This window comes from Papio anubis, chromosome 7, assembly GCF_008728515.1.
Source record: "Papio anubis isolate 15944 chromosome 7, Panubis1.0, whole genome shotgun sequence".
Taxonomy (NCBI): Eukaryota; Metazoa; Chordata; class Mammalia; order Primates; family Cercopithecidae; genus Papio; species Papio anubis.
In genome coordinates, this window is record NC_044982.1 from 113,168,942 (window position 1) to 113,196,932 (window position 27,991).

A 27,991-nucleotide genomic window follows, 5' to 3' on the forward strand; every position below is an offset into this window, starting at 1 on the left:
GATTATCCCTAGAAGTACCAATTAGGATCACAGGCATGTGGGGACCACTCTTTAATCATAACATTCTCTAAACCCTCAATCACAATTTACATTTGAAAAACATTAGCTTTTTTAGGGTAAAAATATGTGTGTGTATATATGTGTGTGTATGTGTGTATATGTATAAATACGTGTGTGTATGAATCATTAAAAACTCTACCTCTCAACAATATAATGCTTTATAATCAATGGTTCTAAGTGTGGGCCCAGAACAACAGTATCATCTTCACCTGGAAACTTCTTAAAAATGTAAATACTCAGGCCCTACCACAGACCTACTGAATGAGAAACTCTGGGACTAGCTCTCCAAATGATTCTGGTGCACACTTAAAAAAAAAAAAAAAAAAAAATGCAAGCCAGGCACAGTGGCCTCATGCCTGTAATCCCAGCACTTTCAGAGGCCAAGGTGGGAGGATCACTTGAGCCCAGGAGTTCAAAACCAGCCACAACAACATAGTGAGACCTCGTCTCCATAAAAAAAAATTTTTTTAACTGAAAAAAATTTTCTTTTTAAGTAATTGCTTAAACTTACCCTCCTGAGAGAACAGGTAACACCACTCGAACAAACGGAGGATCAAATGGAAAGTTATCCTAAAAAGCAAATAAGCAAGTTTAATTAATTTTAAGAACATCCTTAATGTTATACTATTTAGAAGATTTTAAAAGATACTATAAAGAATGTGTACATTTATTATCAGATAATGGGTAAGAGTCATAAAATTAGGACTCAAAACCAAAATGAAAACCAAATCAAATAAAAATGAAGTTAAAATCAGGCCCAAACAGAACAGTGTTATGGTAAACTGATGAAACACATGAAGGGGTTCCACTTCACTAGAACTATATAAAGGAACCATTCCAATAATGATAGACTAGGTAATTTAGATCAATTTTCTGACTGAAAACTAGAAAGGTGAACAAAACATAACAATTTCAGGGCTAAGAAAAGGGAACACCAGAGAGCAGGATCTTTTTTTTCTCCCCTTGGGTTTTCTTCCAATTACAGAAGAGAAAAAGAAGAGGTTCACAAGCTAAGCTAGAACTCACAGCCTTACAGAGCTCACAGAGAGATAAACATTGCAGCCCAGCATTCACCGAGGAGAGGCCTGCTAAGTCTCCCACTCCTAAGGCTGCGACCCTGAAGAACCAACTGCAAATTGCCCTGACAGGGAATGAGGCCAGCTTGAATCATCTCAATCCCTGATTGCATGAGGCAATCCTGGGTTGCTAATTTCCAAGCCCCTGGCAGGGGCAAATATAAATCCTCTCTGGAGAAGATTATCATCCAAGGCTTCAAATTAGTTCTATAATTTTTCATATATAATGTCTATCACTAAAAATAAGCCACATGAGACAAAGACAAACAGAAAACAAGAGAAGCAAATAATAGACACATAACCACAAGGGGTCAAGATAATAGAGTTAACTCTGTTGAACATAAGCGAGGAAAGAAAAGACAAGACTGAAAGCCTGGTAGAGAAATGCAAATTATAAAAATGAACCATATGGAAATTCTAAAATTTAGAAATACAACAGCTGAAATTAGTAGCTTAATGGATAAGTTTAACCACAGCAGTAACTTAGCAGAAAAGAGATTCAGTAAACTGGAAAATAGGTCAGAAAAACAAAATGGTAGAAAATGCAGAAAATAAAAAAGATAGTGAAAAGTTTATCACATACGTAGAGTCCTGGAAGCAAAAAAAGAATGGGACAGAACCAATACCTGAAGATATGGTTGTTGATAATTTTCCAAATCTGATCAAAGACTTCACAAGATTTAACCTCCATAAATACTTCAAGAGAAACAATGGAAGCTAGGATAAGAGAATGATATCTTTGAGGCACTGAAAGAAACTGCCAACCCTAGAAACTTACACTCAATGAAAATAATCTTCAAAAATGAAATAAAGGCCAGGGACGGTGGCTCACGCCTATAATCCCAGCACTTTGGGAGGCCGAGGCGGACGGATGATCTGAGTTCGGGAGTTCGAGACCAGCCTGACCAACACGGAGAAACCCGTCTCTACTAAAAATACAAAATTAGCCAGGCGTGGTGGCGCATGCCTGTAATCACAGCTACTCAGGAAGGTTAAGGAAGGAGAATTGCTTGAACCCGGGAGGCGGAACTTGCGGTGAGTCGAGATTGCACCACTTGCACTCCAGCCTGGGCAACAAGAGCGAAACTTGGTCTCAAAAAAAGAAAGAAAGAAAAATAAAGGTTTTTGTTTTCATCTTCAGACTCACACTAAAGGAAATACTAAAGGTTATTTTCAGACAGGAGAAAGAGGATCCTCAATGAAAATGTGGAGAATAAAGAGCATAAAAAAGAGCAAATGTGCATGTGGATCTAAATGGATATTGACCAATTACATAATTATGTGTAGAGTTTTAGATAAGTATAGAATTAAAATGCATGATGACAGCAGCACGTATATGGCAGGGAGCACATGACCTCAGTGTTCTAAGGTCCTTGTATTGACAAGGAAAAGGAAAAAATAAAAATTTACAAGTTTATATTAGACTTTGACAAGTCAAAGATATTATAACTGTAGGGTAGTAAAAAAGAAGAACTACCATGCTGACGGAGGTACGAAACTAGAGTAATAAAAAAATCCAAAAGAAAGATGAAAAGGAGTGTGAAGCAAGAAGGACAAATAGTAATGAATCTGTAAGATGGAGATTCAGACCCAAGTATCAGCAATAATGAATGGGTCCAATTAAAAGACAAGGATCATCAGACTTGATAAAAATATATGAAGTGAGGAAGATGATATAAGATGAGGGATAAGAAGAAATCGTTTTCTAACTTGCAATAGAAATGTAAGATTATCCACAAGATACCAACTTAATGACACAAGATAGCAACTTAACAACAGTTATTATAATCTACTTTCAAATAAAATAGCTCACCTTTCACCTATATTTAACAGACATAATGAAAGGTATAGAGGTTGATGTAAAGCTTAGTAAAGTACAACCTCATTTAACCTGCTATTATTTAGAAATTTAAACATGTGAATCCCTAATGACTACAAAACCTCTTCATTGATTATGTATGATTTAATTCATTGTAAACAGTTCAGAATAACTCTTCCACATCAAAATCTGGGGACTCTATTCCATAAAGTCTATAGCCTGGAACTCAGGAATCCATATTTTACAGAAATAAAAAGTTCTTCAAGGAGGAAAAAAAAAAGGTTGAGGGTGACTGTTAAAATGAAGTTTCAGTTACCTTAGTATATATTAACTCAGAAACAGACTCTCAGGCTCTATAAGGATATCAGAAAGTTATCTGAGATCTTAACATCTTAGCCGTCTAAGTTATTCTTAAGGAAGAGGCACATTCTGTTTTTTAAAGACTGCATCACCAAATGGCTCTAAATAGTTACAAATCACTTCCTTACACTGAGTTGAAAATCGCCTCTTTGTAATTTGCCTTACTAGTTTTATGCCCTGTGTTCACCAAAAACAAATAAAAACTAATGCTTCCATATACACAGTCCTTCAAATAGTTGAAGACAAGCTAAGATCAACCCCCATGTTCTCCTCTCCAAATCCACAATTTCGCCAGCTATCCCAGGACACGGAATACAATCTCTTCCCAATCCCGGCAATTATTCTCTAAATGAACCTAAATTTATCTAAATAGACCATTCTTAAAGTACTACCTCAGAATTCAATTCAGTAATTCAGATGCTGCCTGAAACACTAAAAAGTGACTTCCTTAAAAGCATAGCAAGTTGGATTTACTAAGTTGCTGATCAGGTCGCATTCCCTCCTGCATCTTTGTGTTATGCTTTATCTCAAGTTCCATTTTTCTTATTATTCAAGTTGTCACCATGGGCATCAGAGGCCATAAATATACACTGTTCTGGCTCTTTCCTGTAAATCTTTCTGAATCATACCTGCTATCCTCCAAAGTCTGTGAATCCCGATACTAATAACTTGGCAATTCAGTTTAAGGTCCTCTTCATAAGGTCAGTTAGCTCAAGGCAATCACATTCTTCCCAGGCCTCTTAAGAAATACTCCAACCCCAGAAAAGGCCCTTCTTTCTGGTATCAGGAGCCATGGTCCAGAAACACAAATCCAATAGAAATTCAGCCATTTACCTCCCAGATCGTCCCCTCCCTGAAGTTCTACCTAGAGCAGGAAAAAATAATGAAAACACTACCTGCAGTCACAAATCCTCCAGTTTCCTGTCCAAGATTTCATATTCCCGTAAAGATACCCCCCAAAGAGGAAGTGACAAGGGAGGGGCACACCGGGGGCTACAGGGACTAATTAAAAAAAAAAAAAAAAGGGTTCTATTTCTAAAGTTTGGTGTTAGGCATACGGACATATAATTTAAATTTTTAAAAAGAAAGATACCTTCCTTTTTTGTGTGTTTTTTTTGTTTGTTTGTTTTTGGCCTGGGTGCTTCATTCATTCCCCCATATGAATTAGTAAAAATGTAGCCATTAGCAACTTCAGTCAATATATACTAGACTCATACTTTAGGAGGACAACCCAGTTGACAACAACAGTTTCTACAATAACAAAAGTGAGAGATAATACTGACATTTGGGTCACTTCAAGGAAGTTCAATCCTAAGATATATTCCCAAGGAAAAACATACACATAAAAAAGCTATGTAAGAAGCTTTTAGAAAATTATTACTATCCTTTTTGTAAGTACAAAAGCAGCATTGTTTTTTTCATCAAAATATCTCATATATCCACAGATTTTAAACCATAACATCTTATCCAGATCCATAATTAAATCACGCCTGTAATCCCAGCACTTTGGGAGGCCAAGGCAGGTGTACCACAAGGTCAGGAGTTCAAGACCAGCCTGGCCAACATGGTGAAATCCCATCTCTACTAAAAATACAAAAATGATCTGGACATGGTGGCACATGCCTATAATCCCAACTACTCGGGAGGCTGGGGCAGAGAATTACTTAAACCTGGGAGGCAGAGGTTGCAGTGAGCCTAGATTATGCCACCACACTCCAGCCTGGGCAACAGAGCAAGACTCAGTCTCAAAAAAAAAATAAAAATAAAAATAATAATTAACATTTGTTCTAGACACCACTGCTATTCTTTAACCATTATTTTTAGCGTCTTAAAAATACTAGGCCAGGTGTGGTGGCTCATGCCTATAATCCCAGCACTTTGGGAGGCCGAGGCAGGCGGATCACCTGAGGTTAGGAATTCAAGACAAGCCTGGCCGACATGGTGAAATCCCGTCTCCATTAAAAATACAAAAATTAGCCGGGTGTGGTGGCATGTACCTGTACCTGTAATCCCAGCTACTCGGGAGGCTGAGGCAGGAGAATCTCTTGAGCCCAGGAGCGGAGGTTGCAGTGGGCCAAAACTGTGTCACTGCACTCCAGCCTGGGCAACAGAGCAAGACTCCGTCTCAAAAATAAATAAATAAAATAAAATAAAATTTATAAACCCTTATGAAATATAACACATAAATTCAGAAAAGTACATAAAATATAGAGATATACCTTAAGAAGTTATTGTAAATTATGTGCCCATGTAACCACCAACCTGGTCCAGAAATATATTCCAGCCAGTATCCAAGAAGCTTGCACAGATGTACCTTTCAGTTCACACCTCCCTACCTCCCACCTAGATGGACTCCTTACCCTAACCTGTATGTAATCACCTCTTTGTTCTTGGGCAGTTTTACTGCCCAAGTATGAATCCATGATTAAGTGTTTCTCAGTTTTCTTTTCATTTTTGCCCCCCTAAGAAGCCTTTTTAGAAGTTTTCTTCCTAATTTTCCCCCCCCCCCCGGCCCCCGCTCCACGGAATTTTAACACCACAGATAAATCGTATATCTGTTTATGTTCTGTGGCCCTTTGGAGGGCAGCAGACCATTTTAATAGCTAAGATTGTTTTCACTTCAAAGATCAATTTTCACTCCACTGCAGGTGATATTGTCTCCACTAAGAATGCATGCCCTAACCAACATTAGTTTTACCTATTTTTGAACTCTATATAAAGGAAATTGTACAAAATAGGTTTTGGAGTCCAGTCTCATTTACAACTGTGTTCAAGATCCACCCATCTTGTCCCACATAGCTGTAAACCATTTTATAAACACCACATTTCTCCATTTTATTGGAAAGAACACTTGGGTTTTCTGTTTAGGGCTATTATAAACGATGCTTCTCTGAACATTCCTGTGTCTCCTGGTACACCTAATTACTCATCTCTTACAGAGAATATGTCTACGAGATTCCTGAATCACAGGGTATGAGTATCTTCTACTTTACCAAATTTTTTTCCAAAGCACTTGTACAAATATACGCCCCCCCATTGGAAGTATATGGGGTCCTGTAACTATTTTCTTACCTTAAAAGAGAAGTTAAGCAAAATATATTCTATGCCTTCTTTTTCTTTTAAGATCTGAAGATCACTGTGCAAAGGACTATCAGGGTCAACCCTAAGAATTACAAAACAAAAAAACAGTTCAAATAAAAAGTTAAGAGATTTTTTTTTAACTAAACTCAAAAATGAACTAGTCTGACAGCTAAAATAGAGCACCTAGGGTAAATTCCAGAAAGAGAAGGTCTAAAGCTGCTCTTTATCACCAGGAAAAATAGAGGTCACTATAGCTTCCAGCTCCTTGGGAATAAATGTCCAAAAGAGACCATAATACTCTAAATCTAATCTAATAAGGGGTTCAGAGTTTGCAGTCATTCTAAAGGAAAATAGTCACATGTATATAATTTTCTTATTAAACTTATATTATTAGCCAAAGGGTTCAAGGAGAAAAGTTTGCCATGGACCGAACTACGAAAAGTTAAATCACTAAAAAAATCCGTATTTTTCTACAACTGTTCTATATATACAGATCTAATTTGAGTCCCATCTCCCCGCAACTTTTTTTTTTTTTTTTTAAAGAGACAGGGTGCCTCATTCTGTTGCCCAGGCTGGAATATAGTGATACAATCATGGCTCACTGCAGCCTTGACCTCTGGAGCTCAAGATCTTCCTGCCTCAGCCTCCTACCACCCCCAGTAGCTGAGACTACAAGTGCACTCCACCATGCCTGGCTAATGTTTTTTTTTTTTTGTAGAGATGAAGTCTTGCTATGTTGCCCAGGCAGGTCTCAAACTCCTGGGCTCAAGAGATCCTCTCACCTCAATCTCCCAAAGTGCTGTATATATTTCAAATATAAACTGGTTATCACAGTCTCATGAAGTTATTAAATATACTTTTGTTTCTAAGTTCCCCTGCTCTAACTCCATAAAACACTTTATCCCACAGCTGGTCCTTCCTTTCTGTCCTTCCTCTTTCTCACTTTTTTATTAAGCCTCAGAAACAGCTCATTTAAACAATCTAAGAACTATTTCTATAGAAACAAGGTCTAAAGTTCTAAGTACAAGTCATAGTATAAAGGTATCAAGTTAGAAGGAAAATAACCTCCACTGTGATAATCTACCATTGTGAAGGGTGGGTTAGCATTAAAAAGTCACTTACTTCTGCAGTTTAACATGCCAGTCATATAAACTGTCATTTATGAGTTCCACTGAATAAATCCCTGTTAAGATACAGAGCATGTTAGCTACTCTTCATTTGATCATATAACTATTACTATAGTATAAATGTATAAACTGAATAGTCAACAAAAGCTAGGAATTTTTCTCTTAAAACATGGAACGACTAAGCTATATAGTAAATATTACACCACTGCAGCTGAGTATCTTATGCCCTTAACAGATCATTACAGCCATCAATTGAGAAGATTCTTTAATGAGTTGAAAAACTGCTTACCATTTAGTCTGACTGAAAAAAAAGATTATGCAAAATCATAGGTACTTAAGACTTTTCTTCCATGAACATACATTTCTACAAAGACGGAATCCTTCTACGTATGTTGTTTTATAATGTCTCTTCAACTTTCAGGGACATTTTTCCAAGTTAGTATACCTAAATCTATTCACAATCTTTTTAATGACTTTGCAGTAGTTTATTTTATGGATATGCTTTAACAAATTCCACCCAATATCTGGTTTTTTTCCTATATAAACAATGCTGAAACAAACGATTACTTAACATTTAAAAATAAAACCAGTATTCAAATGTTTGTGCTTTATTAGGTTTCTACAAACTTTTAGACTTCTTACACAAAAAACTGTAAGGACACCCACAATTCTAGTAAGTCAGAAACAAGTTTGGCTTATCCTGCACACTACAAAGCAAGGGTTTTTCCTTGTTTTTATTTTTTTAAGCAAGTTCTAATTAATTTTGATTTGTTCATACTAAGAATTCTTGAATGGGTCATAATGCTTTTTTTTTTTTTTTTTTTTTTTTTTGACAGTCTCACTCTTGCCACCCAGGCTGGAGTGCAGTGGTACAATCTTGGCTCACTGCAGCCTCCACCTCCTGGGTTCAAGCGATTCTCCTGCCTCAGCCTACTGAGCAGCTGGGATCACAGGTGCCCGCCACCACGCCCGGCTAATTTTTTATTTTTAGTAGAGATAGGGCTTCGCCATGTTGGCCAGGCTGGTCTCGAACTCCTAACTTCAGGTGATCTGACCACCTTGGCCTCCCAAAGTGCAGGAATTACAGGTGTGAGCCACTGCACCCAACCAATGCTATCTTTTCAAATTAAAGTTTGGCTCATTATTTAATACTATTAGAATCTGTAACAATATGAGAATTTTACCTCTAGTTACGACAGATTCCATAACATTCAAGTCATAATGAGTAAGAATACTCAAGTCAAACAATGAAATAAAAACTTTAAAAACCTACATATTTTAAAGGTAATAACTATCTCTACCGATTATCTTGCTTTCAAAAATGGGGGGGCGGAATCATAGAAATCAACTTGGCAATCATTCTCTGTACAATGAAATGTATTACTCTTATTTACTTTCCAAGCAATATTGCTCATGCTTTCGCCAGAAGATAAAAATACATGTAAGAGTTCACTCTTTTCAAGAAGAGGACAAAATTCCAATGGACTTATAAAAACATTTTTTAAAAATCCGAAAAACAAGTAAACTCATCCTATTTTACTCTTACATCTTTTGGAACTTGATTGCATTTGAGTTTCACATTCCTAAAATAAAGCTAGTAAACATTTCCATTTCTGTCCAGTTTTAAGAAATGACATTTATAATCTGACAATAGAAAAGAGCAGAAGAACCATAAGGAGAGCAGGGATCCAGAGATCCTTACCTGTTTTATAACTCTGTGATCTGTATATGTCCCTGAGCTCTTTCATAAGTCTATCTGAAGCTTGCACTGACCCAGACACTGCACCCTGAAACACAAAAGCCACTGTTTACCAGGGTCTGCTGAGCTAAGTAAAGATTTAAGATATTTCAACCTGATCTAAAAGATTACAGCAAAAATGGATCACCGTTCAACTTTTTTTTTTTTTTGGAGATGGGGTCTCGCCCTGTCGCCCAGGCTGGAGTGCAGTGGCGCAACTGCAACCTCCGCCTCCCAGTTCAAGCAATTCTTCTACCTCAGCCTCCCAAGTAGCTGAGACTACAGGTGCGCACCACCACGTCCAGCTAATTTTGGGGGGTTTTTTTGTTTTTTTTTTTTTTGGTGGAGACGGGATTTCACCATGTTGGCCAGGATGGTCTCAATCTCTTGACCTTGTGATCTGCCTGCCTTGGCCTCCCAAAGTGCTGGGATTACAGGCATGAGCCACTGCACCCAACCTCAACATTTTAAGAAGTAAAAAAAGTACCATTAAATGAAGCATTATGAAGTTTCAAGAGGATATAAAACTAGGCACAAGTCTGGTTCATTTCCTATTTCTTATCGTGTGAAAAAGTCTAGTCAACATGTCCAGACCACCATGGATTCCACAATAGTATAGAATTCAGTATGAGTCTATTCCAAACCCCAGCAATTACTATAAGACACTCAAGGTGACACATTATTAACTAAAATACAGCTCCATTCATTAAAAAAAGTGACTTCATAAAAAAAAAAAAAAAGATGTTAAGTCATAAGACTACAAGCAAGAATATTACACAGATGGTCTAGTTCGCACATTAAGACACTGAGAAACGTGTGTCTACATGCGACTGGTTTTAGTTTTTCAGAGCAGGGACATCTCTAAAGATGAAAACACATCAATATCTTATCGTAAGACTAAATATAAACGGAACTATTTTTTGGTCACGTGAAATTAAAGATTTTAAACATTGCACTATACTTTGAAGGGGAGGAAAAAAGCAAGTTTCCTAGCTCATTTCATATCTACAAAATAAGAGAAGTTTTTCCTATCTCTAAAATATGAAGAGTACCTAATTCACATGGTGGCTATGAAGACTAAATGTGAAGATATATGAAGTATAAAGTACTTGGCATAGTATCGGTCATGCAAAGGTGTTCAATAATTTATAGTTGTTTTGACTATAACTCAAACTGGAATTGATCACAAGACACAAAGTACAGTTATCATTAATTCAAATGACACAAACTTTGTTTTTTAAGTAATCAAGATATTGGGGCCTGACTAAACTTCTTTGCTCTACTAAAAATTATAAATTAGATTAATATAGAAATAAGATTGAAGGAGGGAGAGTAATCTACCTGTTTTCAACATTTGGCATCTACTTACCTAACAATTCATTCCCTGTTTTCGGGAACCTGTGCCCAAGACAAACTAACTGCTACACAGATTTCATGGAGTTGGTCAACAGCTCTAATATAAGGCAGGAAGTAGTAAGTGTTCAATCATTTGATGTTTCCCTACTCTGAACATTTTATATATATACACATCATTTTCATTTATTTTTGATAGCAATCATCCAAAAGGTATGTACTATCTAGCCGTATTTTAGAGTTGAGGAAAGTGAAACCATAAAAGGTGTGTTTGTCACCAAACTCAGTGTTCTTTTCACATCCTGCTGCTTCGTGCAAAAGAGATATTAAGTTGTGGCCGGGCCCGGTGGCTCACACCTGTAATCCCAGCACTTTGGAAGGCCCAAGCAGGTGAATCACTTGAAGTTGGGAGTTCAAGACCAGCCTGGCCAACATGAGGAAACCCTGTCTCTACTAAAAATACAAAAATTAGCCAGGTGTGGCGGTGCACACCTATAATCCCAGCTGCACGGGAGGGTGAGACAGAAGAATTGCTTGAACCTGGGAGGTGGAAGCTGCAGTGAGCTGAGATTATGCCACCACACTCCAGCCAGGAGACAGAGCGTGACTTCATTTAAAAAAAAAAAAAGATGTTAAGTCAAAAGAGAAAAATTACTTTTGGTTGGGTCAGAGTAGGACAGACCAAAGTCTCCTTCACCAAGGAGAAAGAACTTGAATTATATTTTGTAGGAGACAATGAATTTGAATATACAGATCCCATGGGAGGAAGGTAAGCAGAGAAAACAGCATAAACAGGCCGGAAAGGGGCACGTACAGGGATCAGCAGGTGGTTCCAGGATGTGAAGAGCAGATGAACAGGGTAAAAAGTGGCTATCCATAGATAAGAAATGTAATCTACAGCAACAAAACATATGACTAAGGCTAGGCACGGTGGCTCTTGCCTGCAATCCCAGTACTTTGGGAGGCTGACATGTGAGGATCGTTTGAACTCAGGTGTTCAAGACCTGCCTGGGCAACACAGAGAGACCTTATCGCTACTAAAAATTAAAAAAAAAACTAGCCTGGCACGGTGGCACATGCCTATAGTCCAAGCTACCTGGGAGGCTGAGGCAGGAGGATTACTGGAGCCTGAAAGATCAAGGCTACACTGAACTATGTGCCACTGCACTCTAGCCTAGGTGACAGAGCAAGACCCTGTTTTTAAAAACGTATGACTGAGTCCACCACTAAGGCAGGAATGGAGGAGGAGGGCAGCTGAGGTGGGCATGTTAATGAATTGCCTGGTATTAACTATAATTATTTAACCACAAAAGTCCAGGTTCTACATATCTACACACACTTACATTTAAATGGTCTTGCCTTTGAGTCTTCCTAATTTTCTCTAATATTGCCAAATTTTCTTTTTCAATTCCTTCATCCTCTGACTTTTTCCCACTAATAGGCTCTTCTTCCTTCATCTCATAGTGATCTAAGTCTTCTATATCCTGCAAAAAGAAGAAAAATGTTAGCTTATTCAAGCTATTTTTCTTCAGCAATTTCTTATGCCAAAATAACGTTAAATTACTCTTGACTTAATGAGGGACAAGAAACAAAATATAGCTATTCTATGGGGAGAGAGAAAAAGCCCCCCCCATTCCATTCAAGAGGCTCCCACCTTTTATATCCTATATTTTATTTAAAAGCTAGACTCTGGGTAAAGCAGATTTAAAAGCTTTACAAAATCATAACTATTACCAAATAAGCCATCTTCTAAATCTCCTATTAAGAGGAACCTTTAAAACAGTTTAGCAGCAGGTGTCAAGAACCCAAAGTGTTCCTGGTTTGTTCCAGAAACTCAACTTCTAGAATTGTATCCTAAGAAACTAGTTTAAACTGTAAACACTAATTTAGGCACAAAGACACCTATTTCAACCTTGCAACCACAAAAACAAACACAAAATCTGCATGTGCAAAAATAGCAAAATATTAAGAGGCCACTGAAATACTAACATAGCATAATTTCTCCTGTATCGAAAAACTTTAAAATGAAAAACAGAACACAAAAAAGAAAGAATTTCAATTATGCTGAAATAAGCACAGAAAAAGGAAGACCAGAAGAACTTATATTGAAATATTAATTTCAGTTAATTTTAGTTATCTCTGGAGACATTTAATGCCTTCCCCTAATTTCCAAGTTTTTTTTTTTTTTTTTTTTTTTTTTTTTGAGACGGAGTTTTGCTCTATCGCCCAGGCTGGAGTGCAGTGGCCAGATCTCAGCTCACTACAAGCTCCGCCTCCCGGGTTCACGCCATTCTCCTGCCTCAGCCTCCCAAGTAGCTGGGACTACAGGCGCCCGCCACCTTGCCAGGCTAGTTTTTTTGTACTTTTTAGTAGAGACGGGGTTTCACCATATTAACCAGGATGGTCTCGATCTCCTAACCTCGTGATCCGCCCGTCTCGGCCTCCCAAAGTGCTGGGATTACAGGCTTGAGCCACCGCGCCCGGCCAATTTCCAAGTTTTATGTAGTAAGCATCTATTGACGTTTATAACTAGAAAAAAAGTTAGAAAAAGAATTTTATCTCAGGTCCTCAGGAGGCTGAGATAGGAGGATCCATGTGGGCCCAGGAGTTTGAGGCTGCAGTGAGCTATGATCATGCCACTGTACTCCAGCCTGGGTGACAGAGCAAGACTATCTCAAAAAAAAAAAAAAGAAAAAAAAAAAAGAATTTGAATACCCCTAGACCAGTATCTTTATTCACATCATTCTGCTCCCTCCTTTCCCATACTATTTGTTCTTACACATATATAAATCTATGCAGAATTTAAATCCTAACTTTTTGCAATTACCTTACTTCTCTACTTCAATTGCCAAAATCTCTAAAGGAGTAGTTTATACTCATCTCGACTTTTTTCTTTCCCAAGCAGGCTAATTCACTGACTTCTAGACCAGGTTAATGACTACCTTCTATCCATTCAATAGGCCTCCTTTTTGGTTTTTTTTTTTTTTTAATTTTTTGAGATGGAGTCTCACTCTGTTGGCCCGGCTGGAGTGCAGTGACAAGATCTCGGCTCACTGCAGCCTTCACCTCCACAGCCTTCTTTTTGGAATGCCATCTCTTCAAGCCCTATTAATGTTCTGTTCTCACTCAAACTCTGCCCATGACTCCATACTTCATGGAGCTCCCTTCTCCCTGTGTGCACCTTTCAGCACCAATCTTCCATCCTACACGTTTTTCTCACAATTCTCACAAATGCCTTTAGCCTATATTCCTCCTATACCTTCAACCTCAGTCATGTTCCCATCCACAAAACTTCTTTCCCTGAGTATTAATCAGCACATCCCAAACAGAATTCAACATTCTCTTTCTAAAATATCCTCAGCACACTATTCCGTGCTTAAGGCCTTCCTATCAAAAATCACACCAAATAGAAACACACCTGTCTCGAATTCAAGACTTTTAACCATTTGCCTTTTCTAGCCAATCTTGTTTTTTCATGACTTCAACACATCAACACTCCTTCTCAAAAGAAAGGTATCCAATGAACCCAAACACACTATGTCCAAGGTTGTTCTGAGCCTCTTCCTGTATTATTTTAGGAGCCTAGAATATCTTCTTTCCAACTGTCCTAATCTGACATCTCCAAAGTCCATTCTCCTTCCTTTCTAGTTTTCCCTCAATGTTGCAGCCCCTTGTTTATTAGCTTGTGAAGGGAAAAAAAAAAAGTTCATGAACTTTAGTACAATGGCTGCTTCATGGTATACTGGACCCACAGAAAAGGTTTAACGTTTTCATGCAGTTTATTCCACCTAAGCTAAACTGCATAAAAACATTAAAACAAATTCTTATTCTAACTGGACAATTTTAAGAGTATTTTACTCCCAGACTCATAAAACAAGCCTATACCCAGGAACAGTGGCACACGTCTATAATCCCAACACTTTGGGAGGCCAAGGTGGTGGATCACTTGAGGTCTGGAGTTCACGAGATGAGCCTGGACAAAAGAATGAGACCCAATCTCTACAATAAAAAATGTTTAAAAAGCTGGGCATGGGGCACATGCCTGTACTCCCAGCTACTCAGAAGGCTGAGGTGGGAGGATTGCTTGAGTCCAGGAGTTCAAGGTTGCAGTGAGCCACGATCACACTACTGCACTCCAGCCTGCGCCACAGTGAGACCCTGTCTCAAAAAACCAAAACAAGTCTGCAACACTGCTTCATTAGTTCTGAAGCATTCTAAAAGTATATTTTAGATTAAAAATTTCCAAATTAAGAAAACAAAAGCATACATTGATTATAAGACCCAAAACAGAAAAAAAAAAAAATTTTTTTTTTTTTAAATCAAGATCATGGAATCCATATATCTTCTATTTGGTCAACGCAGAAACAAAGATCTTTGTTCTGAAGTTTGATTTTAAATTCAAGTTTCAGAGCTTGAAAACATCTAAAATTATATCCATGACTGACAACTGGCCTAAGCTCAATGTCTTTGGAATGAGCTCTACTAAATTTGCTATGATTTAAATGTGCTCCCTCCAAAATTCAGGTGTTGGCCAATGTGATATTAAGAGGTAGGACTTTTAAGAGGTGATTAAGCCAAGAGGGCTTCTTCCTCCTTAATGGGATTAAGGCCCTTACAAATGAGGCTTCACACACTGGACTAGCTTGCTCTCCTGCCCTTCTGCCTTCTACCATGTGAGAGGATGCAACAAGAAGGTCCTCAGACACCAAATGTTGGTATCTTGATCTTGGACCTCCCAGACTTCAGAGCAGTGAGAAAATAAATGTCTGTTCTTTATAAATTACCCAGTCTCCAGTATTCTGTTAAAATAGTGTAAACCAGATTAAGACAAAATTCATTGATGATTTTTCAATGAGAGACAGTTTCACTACTTCTGGTGAGTAGTCCCTAAAATGTTCTCAAATTCTCCTTTTATGCAAACGAAGTTTTATAAACTCAGTAGTTCCTCTTCCTAAATATAACCAAATACAGATTAAGTAGTGATCAATATTAAATATAAATATAATTTTAGTGCTAAATGTTAAGAGCTTTTGTTTTCCAAGAAATCAAATCCAAAGAATTCAGATAAATTTCCTCAAAGGCGTATCATTAAAGGTAAAGCCAGAGTTGGGAAATTATATTCCATTCCAAATACAATGTGCTTTCAATTATTCCACATTAATAGCAGTCTATAAAAAAGATTTAAGAATTACTCAAATGTTCAAAAATGAAGACATTTATGAACTCTTATTTTATATAAAATACCTACTTCAGCCATCTCTTCTTCTTCTTCCTCTTCTTCTGAAGTCACTTCTTCTGTTGTCCCATTCTGAAACAAAGAATGAATCTGCCACGGCTACACAGAACAAATATGCACAGGCTGAGTACATTAAAGACTGGTGCCATAGCTTTAGGGACAAACTCTCAACCAACTGTCACTGCAATCCCACTAGCAGACAGTTTATTAAAATTAAAATGTTTATCTTTAAATCCAGCTTTGACTAACAAATAAGTTATCAGCTTTTAAAAATGAAACAAGTTTGAACAATTCAACTTAATGGATGCCTCAGGAATAAAGAAAAGCAATCAAATACAAAGCAAAACAGAAAAAAATGTTAAAACATAATCTAATTTAAAATAAGAAAACATTTTATTGTACAGCTGTGTGCCTAAGATCAATGGCTTATTTAAAATAAAATCTCCCAAACTACCGATTCCTTAAAATAGCTACCTTTTTAACTTTGGAAAGCCTGAATTATTACATAAATTCAATTGTCTTACATTTTGAAAGGTCAGATGTGTTATTGATAGACATTTCACAAAACTAAGAATTATGAAATGACCACCTCACTAAAAAGCAAATTTTCTTTTTAAAAACATTTTACTACAAAATACTTCTCTACAAGACACAACTTATCAATTTACACAATTTACAATTTATCAAGTTCAGAAATGAATTTGATGGGGTTTTAGGAAGGGCTTTCATATTCATTTTTGGCAAAGTTCAAAAGATAAGCTTCCTGGCCAGGACACTATTTATACATGCATCTTTAACCATGAAGGCCAGTTCAGGTTAGAACACAGAATATGTAAAAGATCAAGAAACTAGGATCCAGAGATCAAGTAAGACCAACAAAGGTCTCAGCAGTATCTAAGCATCTGTTATTAGATACTCTGATGGAATAATTCTCAAGAAAAACAAACCCATGATCACAGAGGGTATTAGAACTCTTCTGGATTAGTCAGCTGGAGAATTCCATGTAGATAAACATACCTATGCAGAATTAATTTGTATTTCCTTTAAATCTGCATCTCTTTAGACATTGTCTTCTAAAAACTAAATGGAAAATGGAAGCAAGCAGCTTCCAAAATGTAATTCTCCCCTTTTTCATTTCCCTAAATTGTTATATTCCAAGTCAAACTATTCTGGGTATCTAAAGACTATATACCTAGCCTAAAAGTCCCAAAGAGTTTGGTTGCATCAGTGATTGAAAGAGCATTTTTGAAATGCCAATTTCAAAGCTGACCCAGAGAATCTGTTTTTCAAAAGTTCTCTGAGGTGATTATCACATGCATCCGGGTCTGTCACCATCAGCCCAGTTACTATCCTTCATTTTAAAATGAGAAAGCTGAGCTCCCACCACCTCAAAAAGGGGAAATAATTTAATCAAAACAAAAAGTGAGTTAAGCTTGGGAAGTCCTAAGATGAATTTCATTTCAAGATGTGGCCTGGTCCTCTTTTCAAAACCCCATTGAAATGACAGAATTTTACAAAAAAAGAGTAAGTCTGCTGCAGCAGCAGAAAAACAACAAATACAAGGAGAATACCCTTAGTGAACCAAAACTATAAGGACATGCTGGAAGATACAAAGGAGATGGAATCAGACTGCTGGGCTTGAGAAAGTCACAAATTCAATCCAAATAATGGAGGGACCACTTTTTTTCAGAAGAATCAGACATTCTTTACTGTACTTGTCTCATCTACAGTTGGTAAGGATCACTCTCCTAGATAGGAACTCTATCTTGATGGCCTCTATGAGTCTCAAAACCAGAGAGAAAAGACAGAGTGTTTGAATATAACTCAACGCAGCAACAAAATCTTCTAACAGACTCGGCCTCTTCCTTTTAGCTCAAGAGCTAGAAAGCTCACCAGCCACCACCTCCCCATCCTCATGCCACAGGAAGAGCACAGGTCTGCAAACCAGGAGGGGGAGGCCACAGCAGAAAAGAGTGACAATTCTGAAGACACTCAGATCAACAACGGATACTGATCAATGGTATATCTCATCTATAAATGAAGAGATAACCATGTATCACCAGTGAGCTGAAGAAAATTAGCAATCTGAAAGGAAAGTGCCAAGTCAAATAAGCACAAATGATCTGAAGCATTACTAATGAAGGAAATAAATAGAATTTAAAAACCTAATTGGGATCTTTAGTAGTAATTGAGAAGATACTGCATCCACAAAATAAACAGATTACTATGCAAGCACAATTCTACAAAGTAAAAATAAGATCCCCTCTCCTACCCCCAAAAAACCACTTGTAGAAGGGCCAGAGTACCATGCACTTGACCCAACAAGGCATTTATGATTAAGAAAACCAAACAGTGACATTCCCTTAGAACAGAGAAAAAAAGGAGATGGGGGAAAAAACAGAAGAGACGTAAGTAAGAGAACAGTTCAGGGACATCAAAGATATAGAGATCTAACATTCATCCAGAGGATGAAGGTGAATAAAAAGAAAGAAAAGAGATAAGTGCTGCTGAGCTAAATAAAGACTTTAGAATATTAAGTGGCTCTGAATGCCCCAAAGGAATACTGAAGGCCTGACACAGTGGCTCATGCCTGTAACACTTTGGGAGGCCAAGGCAGGAGGATCACTTGAGCCCAGGAATTTGAGACCAGCTTGGACAACATGGTGAAAACCCATCTCCACAAAAAAATTTTAAAAATTAGCCGTGCATGGTGGCAGAGCACACCTGTAGTCCCAGCTACTCAGGAGGCTGAGGTGGGAGGACTGCTTGTGCCCAGAAGGTAGAGGCTGCAGCAAGCCATGATCACACCACTGCACTCTAGCCTGGGCAAGAGAGCAAGACCCTTTTCAAAAAAAAAAAAAAAAAAAAGGAATACTGAAAAGTAAAACCCCCACACTTTACAGTTACAGAGAAAATCATACCAACTACCAGAAAGAAAAAATAACATATACAGAAAGAAGAATGAGATAGGCATCAGACTTTTCATTTGTAACAAATATCAGAAGATAGAAGTGTAAACAACTGGGAATAGACTCAATTATGAACTCAGAATTCTATATCTAGCTCCATCAATACAGGAAGCATGTCTGTGTATGTTCACCTCCAGATTCTCCACACCAATGTGGAATACTTTATACAGAGTCAGATATTTGTTGAACAAATGATAACAGACAGTAAGTATTCAAGGGACGCTCTCCATACACAACCCTGCAAATGCTTTCTAGGTAAAAACAAAACAAAACAAAACAAAAAAACAGGATATTATTCAGAGATATACTTGAGGGGCAGGGAGCAGGAGACATAATACAAGAAGCAACAATAAGCAAAGACAACATTAACACCAATAGTGAAATCTACACGATTGCTGATAATGCAGCTGAAAGGTCACAGGCCATATTCTCTGACCATATTGATGCACTAAAAATAACTGAAAAGCCACCTGAAAATGCTTTTTAAAAAGTTTTTTTTCCTAGATAACTCTTGAGTAAAAGAAGAAATTGATCCTCATGCCCTTAAGTATGTACCCCAGAGAAATGCTGGCACAGGGGTACAATGAAATACAGACAAGAATGATCACAGCAGCATTCGCTGTTCCTAACAACACTGGAAACAACCCACATGTCTGTATCTAGTCAAGGGGATAAATGGTAGGGTGTATTCAAACAATGGAATAAATACAGCAATGCAAAATAACTATAGCTACACAAAATAGGAACAAATTTCACACACAATGTTGAGCACAACAAAAATGAAATAATACATATAGTATGATTTTCAGAAGTTCAACAATAGGCAACACTACACTGTATTGTTCAAGGATGCATACATGAGTGATAACACTAGAGAAACGTAAGGAAAGATAAGCGTATAGAGGAACAGTGATCGGGAAGAAGCCTGCAGAAGGTTTCCACAGTGCGAGCAATGTTCCTTTCTCTTCACCTGGGTGCTGGCTAGGTGTTGGTTTCCAAGTATTCACTCTAATTATGTGTCACACTAAGCTTATGTTTTACATATTTTCAATACATTTTATCTCTCACAATAAAAAGTTTTAATAGTATGGCAATGTGAATGAATGATGGAATAAAATTACTTGGAAAATAGATTTTAAAACTTGTGCAATAAACTCAAACAGTACCCAAAGAAAATGTATACCCTTACATGTTTGTTTAAAAAGCAATTTAAATTACATTAATCCACTAAACCAGAAAAAGCAAAATAAAAAGGGGAATTAAGACATAAGCAAAAAATGAAAAAGAAAACACTAGATTTAAAAAATAAAACTAAAGGAGGATTCTTTCGCAAGACTAATATAATAAAACAGCCGAGCCTTCAAAAAGTAATCAAGATAAAGAAAACTTTTGAAGCGAAAATGGCATACAGCCACATGTGAATATGATGCAACAGCTTAGAAGTATACATAAAGCGATCATTTTTTTTTTAATCTACAGTTACTAAAACTGAAGAGGAAAATCTGGAGACCAATACATAGAAAAAGGAAAAAGACAGTCAAAGACTCATCCTCCAGATTGGAGTTTTATTTAAACCACCGTTTCTCAACCTCAGCAATATTGATATATTGGGCCAGACAATTCTTTGTGGAGGGTTCTCCCGTGTGTTGTAGGATGTTTAGTGACATCCTCTCTACCCAAGAAATGCCAACAGCACCCCCTACCATGACTAGCTGTGAAAACCAAAAATGGCTCCAGATATTTTCAAACGTCCCACGGGAGGCAAAAATCTCCAGTTGAAAATTACTGTGTCAACTAGATCTACATCCTAGATCTTAGAAAAAAAGATGTAAAGCTTTCAAAGTCAGCCCTGCATACCCTTGATACTGAAATAAGAGCCTAAAAGGAAACAAAGTATAAGCTTAATACAGAAGTAAAAATCCAAAAATAAAATATTACCATATCCATTCTAATGGTGTTTACTATAGAAATGCAAGGATGATTTAAAATTAGGAATTCACAAGTTAAATTCCTACATAGAATCGTGGGCATAATCATGAAAAACCAGCTAGCTCTCTATGCATTAAGGCCATGTGATATTCAGTGAAAAACACAAGCTGCAAATGTCCTACAGAAGGAAAAGTGAGGGGTCAGGGGCAGTGGCTCACGCCTGTAATCCCAGCACTCTGGGAGGCTGCGGGCAGATCACAAGGTCAGGAGTTCGAGACCAGCCTGGCCAACATAGTGAAACCCCATCTCTACTAAAAAATACAAAAAATTAGCCAGGCGTGGTGGCGCACACCTGTAATCCCAGCTACCGGGGAGACTGAGGCAAGAGAATTGCTTGAACCCAGGATGCGGAGGCTGCAGTGAGGCGAGATCACGCCACTGTACTCCAGCCTCGGCGGCAGGTGAGACTCCAACTCAGGAAAAAAAAAAACAAAAAACAAAAAAACTGGCCACGTGATCATAGATGTTTATAAAATATCAGCTGGCTGTGGTGGCATGTGCTTGTAATCCCAGCTACTCAGAAGGCTGAGAGGCAGGAGAATCACTTGAACCCAGGAGGCGGAGGTTGCAGTGAGTTGAGATTGTGCCACTACACTCTAGCCTGGGCAACAGAGAGACTCTATTAAAAAAAAAAAAAAAAACACAGAAGGAAAAGTGAATACTGAACACATATTTCTCCCATTTGCTCTTTGTCCTGAGACTCCACTAAAATTACGGTGAAGAATAAACACACAATTACAAAAAAGGAATGCGGTTACCAGCAGACGAGAACTCACCTCTAGACAATGACAGTAAATGGAAAATGGTTAATTAATGGAGCAAAGCCCACAAAGGTGGAGGTTAGGGGGATATCGATAACAAGGAGGCAAATTTATCTCACAGCACCCTGAAGAGGCTCTAGACTCAGACACTAGGTACCCCAGAAAGCGAGACAGATAGGCAACACTGTAAACAGATTAACAAAAGCCTATATACAGAATACATTTTCCAGGCCCTGAAACACTGTTCTACCACATCTCCTTAAGCAGAACCCAAGCAAACATACATCCACCCCAGGCAAGAAAACAAAGATTTCATATCCAGAGGAATGGAGTAGTTCCAGCCACCATTTATGATTGCACCAGGAGATAAGATAGAGGGGTAGGGAATAACAATTGGGAATCAGCCTAAATTCCCACTAAAAGCTATCAGTTGACAAGTCTTGGCCACGAAGAACTCCCAATCAGTCTTTCAGTCTTTTTTTTTTTTTTTTTTTTTGAGATAGGGTTCCATTCTGTCACCCAGGCTGGCTGGAGTACACTGGCATGATCACAGCCCACTGCAGCCTCAACCTCACAGGCTCAAGTGATCCTCCTGCCTTAGCCTCTTGAATAGCTGGGACTATAGGCAGGTGCCATCATACCCACTTAATTTTTTATTTTTGTAAAGATAGGGTCTCAATATGTTGCCCAGGCTGGTCTTAATTCTTGGGCTCAAGTGATCCTCCCATCTCGGCCTCCCAAAGCACCGAGATTATAGGTGTGAGCCACCACACCCAGGCTCCCAATCAGTCTTTTAGTACCTCTCTCAAATATGAACAAAAAAGGGAATTAAAAGACTACAAATGATGAGCAACATAGAATACATACTTGAGGAAAGGTTAAAAAAAAAAAAAAAGACCAAAATAAACTAAGAAAAAAAGTATTAAAAGAAAAAAGAGATGCTAGGGAGAGGGTCAAAGTATCAAAATAGCTCCTTAAAGACACTTATGAATATATTACATCCATAAAACAAAAATAGAATATGAATAAAAAATAATCAGTGAAGAAAAGGTTCCTAGAACTCAGGGCTCGTCCTTGGATGGGCCCATCCCACAATGAATCTGGGTGGGCCCCGAGACTCACTTTAACCTACAGAATTTGGTAGAAATGATATTGGACCTATTCCAGATCTAAGCCTTAAGAACACCTGGCAGTTCCACTTCTGTGCTTCTGGAAGCCAAAAATAGGAACTGACTATCCTCTTGGAGAATGAGAAGCCACACGAAGAGGCCTGAGAGGATGACATGCTACGCAGAGAGGCCAGATGAAGAAACACCAGGCAGCAGACCTGTGGACGAAGAAGCCATCTCAGACAATCCACTACAGCTGAGCATCCAGATGACCAGTCCCTGTCACCATCTAAACCACACAGTGAGAGGTGCCAAATGAGACCAGCAGAAAACCTGTCCAACTAGCCCCAGTTAAGTCATACAATAGTGACAGGCAAATTTGTTGTTTTATGCTATTAAGTTTTGGGATAATTGGTTAAGCAATAATAAATAAGACTTAAAGTTATGACTGTCCAAATAAAATTTCCAAAAGTTGAAAGAAAAATATTCTAGATTTTAAAATTAAAGAAAAATAATTCAGAAATAATATGAGATACAAGACTCAAGACAAGAGGTCTAAAATCCCATTAACAGACATTTCAAAATGAACAAATAAAATGGAAAGGAGAAAGTTAACAACAAAAATATGAGAAGATTCAAGGTTCCAAATTTGAAAGAGCCTATCCATAAGCCTATCCATTTGGTGTACTCAGTACAGTGAGTGAAAAAAGACCCACACTAAGTATAATGTTGTGCTGTTTCAGCACACCAAGGAAAAGACAAACTCCTAAAAGCTTCCAGAGAGAAAGCCATACATAAATGACTGAAACTCAGAATGGCATGAGGCTTCACCACCACGACTGGTTAGAAGACAACAGCACAGACTTTGAAATTCTAAGGTAAAATTATCTTCAACCCAGAAATATATAATCAACCAAACTATCAATCAAGTATGAGGGAGGGTAGAATATAACAGAAGTGAACATTGATGGGGATGTGCTATGCACCAGGCACTGTTCTAAATGGTTTACTTGTACCAACTCATTTAATCCTCATAGTTCCCCAAAAACATAGGTACTAATACTATTACTGGTTCTCCCATTTTGCCAATTCAAAATTGATGCACAGAGCAATTAGGGAATCAGCCCAAGGGCATACAGCCAATAAGTAGCAGAACCAAGATTCAAACCTATCTCGGTCTGGCTCCAAAACCCAAACACTGGACAGTATTTTTTCAGAAGCTACAGCTCAGAAAACGTACTGCTCCATGCTTTCTTAGGGTTTTACCTAGTCAGGCAAAATGAGAAAGGGTAAGCCACGAAAGATGGCATGAGATCCAAGAAACAATGGATCTACTGCAGGAGAGCAGATGAGAAAAACCTCAAGATGGCATCTGCACAGCCAACCCAAAGAAAAACCTGCCAAGACGGGCAAGAGGAGCCAAAGGCTTCAGAAGAAAGGGAAACCTCACAGAAGGGGCTACAACATAATTTTTTAAATTAAAAATTACTATTATGAGGAAGATACTGCAAAACTAAAAGCTGCACCAAGAAAGGAAATATCCTATCCTAAATATTCTAGAAAACTTGGCTTTACTCTACAAAGTCCTAATGATAATTAGTGATTACTTACATGACTAAAGATAATATTTGAGGAAAGGGAGGTGAGTGGTAAGTGGGTGGTATAAGAGCTAATTATCATGTATTATAGTAAAAAAATAAATAACTGATGCCTAAATAGGTAAATTCAGAATGAAGTTAGTAGTGGTCATGAACTAGTGGAAATTTCTGTTGCTTGCAGGAGATAACATTTGGGTTAGTTCTTAAAAAGCATAGACAGACGTAAGGAGATGACATTTCCAGGTGAAGGAAATTGAATAACCAAAGACAAACAATGAAAGAAGCAAGAGCATTTAGGGAAACCAGCAATATTAACAAAAAGGTGGTGGTAGGGAGAAGGGCAACTATTTGCCTGTATAGTAAATACCAGCAGCTCCAAAGAATGTAAAGTTTATTTTTAGTACCTAAAACAGAACAAACAAAACAATTCAATAGGAACAAAAAAGAAACTAACTTCTAAACAAGTTGAATAACAAAAAGAAAAATCATCCTAGTTTGACTTTTGCTTGAGACAATTTATTTTAGCTCTTGAACGCTAGAGAATTTTTACTTTACCTGACCCGTGGGTAGTGGTTGATCTAGCATCTCAACATCCAGGTGCTTAGGAACGTTATATAATCTGCAGAGTTCACATATCAACCACTTCAATTGCTGACGAAGCTACAAAACACATTTCAGTAAATAAGCATTATGTTAAAGAGCCCTTAGAAGACATCAATAATGTTATGACTACTGTAATCAATCCAGTAGGAAATGAAAAAGTTTGTTACTGCTCAACTGCAGCTTACAGATTTAAAAAGTAGTCTTTAAAATATTTTCAGGATCCTCTAGTATAAGAAAGTTACTGTGGCTTGGGGTATAATCACTACAACTGATACCTAGCAGAATGACAACAATAAGGGCAGAAGAAGGAAGTTCCAGACATTGTCCAGTTTCTCACTGCTAACCTGTTTTCTGAGAAACTTACAACTTCAGACAAGAGAACATTAATGCATTAATGAGGCTACCAAAAAAAATAAAAATTAAAAAAAAAAAACAGAAAAAATAACCCAGACACACACAGGCAGTGCTGTTACAGATGGATTATAAAATTATATATTCTAGACATATTCATTTAAAAGTACAGAAGCAAATGTGATCTAGTAGACAGAGCCTGGCAATCTGATAGATGACCTTGGATATCGTATCTAATTACCTGAGTATGAGTCTGCCCCATCTGTAAAACAAAGAAGTGAAAACTTTCCCAGAATGGTCAAGATTAATGAAACCTATAAAACACTTGATACTTAGTAGGTTCTTAAGTGTCTGTCTAAAAAATAACAATAATTCACTAGGAAAACTGCAAAGAATAACTGTAAATTTCCATGTTTAAGTCCAGATTGTTTTGTAAGCATATTTGCTTTAAACAAATAAGCAAGGTAAATTATGTGTACAAGTATGGTTTTCATTGTTTAAAATGTTTTTCAATGTATAAGGTGACTCAAATGGGATCTAATAAGGCAACTCACTTCACTTAGTCGGGAACAGTTTCCTAGGTGGCTCTGACCAAGAAAAGAGATGAAGAGAAAGAAGCAGGTTTACAAAGGACAAAGAAAGACGACACAGGATTAGAATGGGTTAACGAAGCAAAGAATAAGCCTTCCCAAAGTGGACAATGGAGCAAATGGAAATGAGGAAGGTTGAATGGTAAATTAGGATCCAACAAAAATCTTCATGCTTAAAAGGAAATCAAGCTCCAGTGTGGATTCCACCCAATATGCTCTATTGTGTGCTAAGTGCATAATGAAGATGACGCAAGGCGATCTGGACACAGACCTAGACACTCTGACCTCTGGCACGTGAGGAGCTCCAGGAGTGCTGGGGAGTGAGGCAGCAGGGTAGTGGAGTCATACCAAGCAACAAGAAAGACAGGGTAGTACATTTTCCAGGAATTTCAATTTTCCTCCCTTCCCCCACACACCAAAAAAGCATTTGAGGGATGGGAGGAAGAAACTGAGATCACAGAGAAAATTGTAAGAGACATTCAGAAGGTCAGATCTTAGAAAATTACTAGTTTGGCGGGGGGAGGTCAGAGAACGGTAGTATATAAAAGAACACTACAACAGTTCCCAGGTTTAGGCATAGGGGACTAGTTGGATTATTTCATTTTTTCCCCACTCACAATCACAAGGAGAATTATCGAGGAAAAACACGGGGCTGATAGAGTGCTAGGAGGTGGGTAAATGCAAATTTAAATGTCATCATTTTGAACACCCATGGCACTCCAAGTGAGATTCCCTAACATATGATATACAGACAGATATATGGGTTTGAAGCTGGAGATAAATACAGATTTAGGAATCCCTAGAACAGAGGTCATGACTAAAGTAATGGGAGTAAAAGATTACTCGGAGAAAGCACAGAATGAGAAGAAAGAAGTAGGCCAAGGAAGAAGAGATCGGAGGAGACCAAGGCAGGGTGATAAGATCAAAACAAGACAGTAACCCGATGAAAGTTCCATTAGATTATCACAATTATCACAGAGCCTGACACAGAAGCCAGTATTTTTTAAATTGTGTTCTACTATTAAGTTTCCTGTACCCACCAGGAAAGTAAAAAGTATAAACAAGCATATAGATTGTTTCACATTGTATACTAAAGGGGCCAATTATACACAATATTTTATGCCTTGCTTTTTCACTTAATGTATCTTAGAACTTTGCATATGCTCTTATGGAAAGACTGACTGGTTTTTTTTTTGTTTTTTTTTTTTTTGCCTACAACAGAATATTCTATTGTAAAACTATACACTGTAATTTTTATTTAACCAACTCTTTATTGGTGGACATTAAGAATGGAGGAATGTTTCAACAAGGGAACAATCAACAGTATCAAAATATTGCAGAGGGGTCAATTTGGGGACTAAGAGAGGTGCCACTAGTTTTGGCAACTAGGAGATAAATTTTAGTGCAACAATGAAGGTACAATCCAGATTATAATAACTTCAGTGAAAAAAGGTGAAGACATGCAGCTTATTCTCTTAAGAAACTAGGCTATGATAAACTGGCAGAGGCTGTAAGAGTGGGAGGTGAGTTGTTTTCTCCTTCATGTAAATATATTCACTTTTTAAAAAACTAGGCCCAATGTTATATCCTATTTCATTTAACCTTATGAACATGTTTACTTAATATTTTAGACACTGAAAAGTAACTCATTTTTGCTATTATAAAACCATTATCTTTAGATCTTCTGAAGCAACTTCCTAAAAGGAGGTAGCAGTAACAGAACTATGTCTACCATACTTTCCCATCAACCCCCTTGCTGGGGATGTAAACATGTGTCCACCTAGCTTTTAATTTTTACCTCTTACCTTCATGGCTCTCCATACAAACCTTAACTCGTGTGTGTGTGTGTCTGTGTGTGTGTGTGTGTGTGTGTGTGTGTGTGTATGGAGAGAGAGAGAGAGAGAGAAAGAGAAAGAGGGTCTTGCTATGTTGCCCAGGCTGATCTCAAACTCCTGGGCTCAAGCAATCCTCCCACCTCGGCCTTCCAAAGTGCTGGGATTACAGGCATGAACCACTGTGCTAAGCCTCAGCCTTAACTCTTAAAATATTGTTTTTTGGAGACAGAGTCTTGCTCTGTTGCCCAGGCTGGAGTACAGTTGCACAATCTCGGCTCACTGCAACCTCTGCCTCCCAGGTTGAAGCAATTCTCCTGCCTCAGCCTCCCAAGTAGC

General features: G+C 37.8%; 1 protein-coding gene across 7 annotated transcripts in view; it reads right to left on the bottom strand.

The window, feature by feature from the left end:
- Positions 1-27,991, bottom strand: part of UBE2Q2 (ubiquitin conjugating enzyme E2 Q2) — a 60,668-nt gene that overhangs the window by 17,100 nt on the left and 15,577 nt on the right. For 4 of the 7 annotated variants that reach the window (XM_031668461.1, XM_021940754.2, XM_003901233.4 and 1 more), the window contains exons 3-9: positions 24,832-24,936; positions 15,863-15,922; positions 11,958-12,098; positions 9,226-9,310; positions 7,519-7,579; positions 6,388-6,478; positions 572-630 (exon numbers count right to left, since the gene is read on the bottom strand). In XM_031668461.1, the coding sequence (XP_031524321.1) occupies positions 572-630; positions 6,388-6,478; positions 7,519-7,579; positions 9,226-9,310; positions 11,958-12,098; positions 15,863-15,922; positions 24,832-24,936 (602 nt within the window). The remainder of the gene's footprint in view (positions 1-571; positions 631-6,387; positions 6,479-7,518; positions 7,580-9,225; positions 9,311-11,957; positions 12,099-15,862; positions 15,923-24,831; positions 24,937-27,991) is intronic. The other 3 variants (XM_009210669.3, XM_009210670.3, XM_009210671.3) reach the window with 3 other exon arrangements.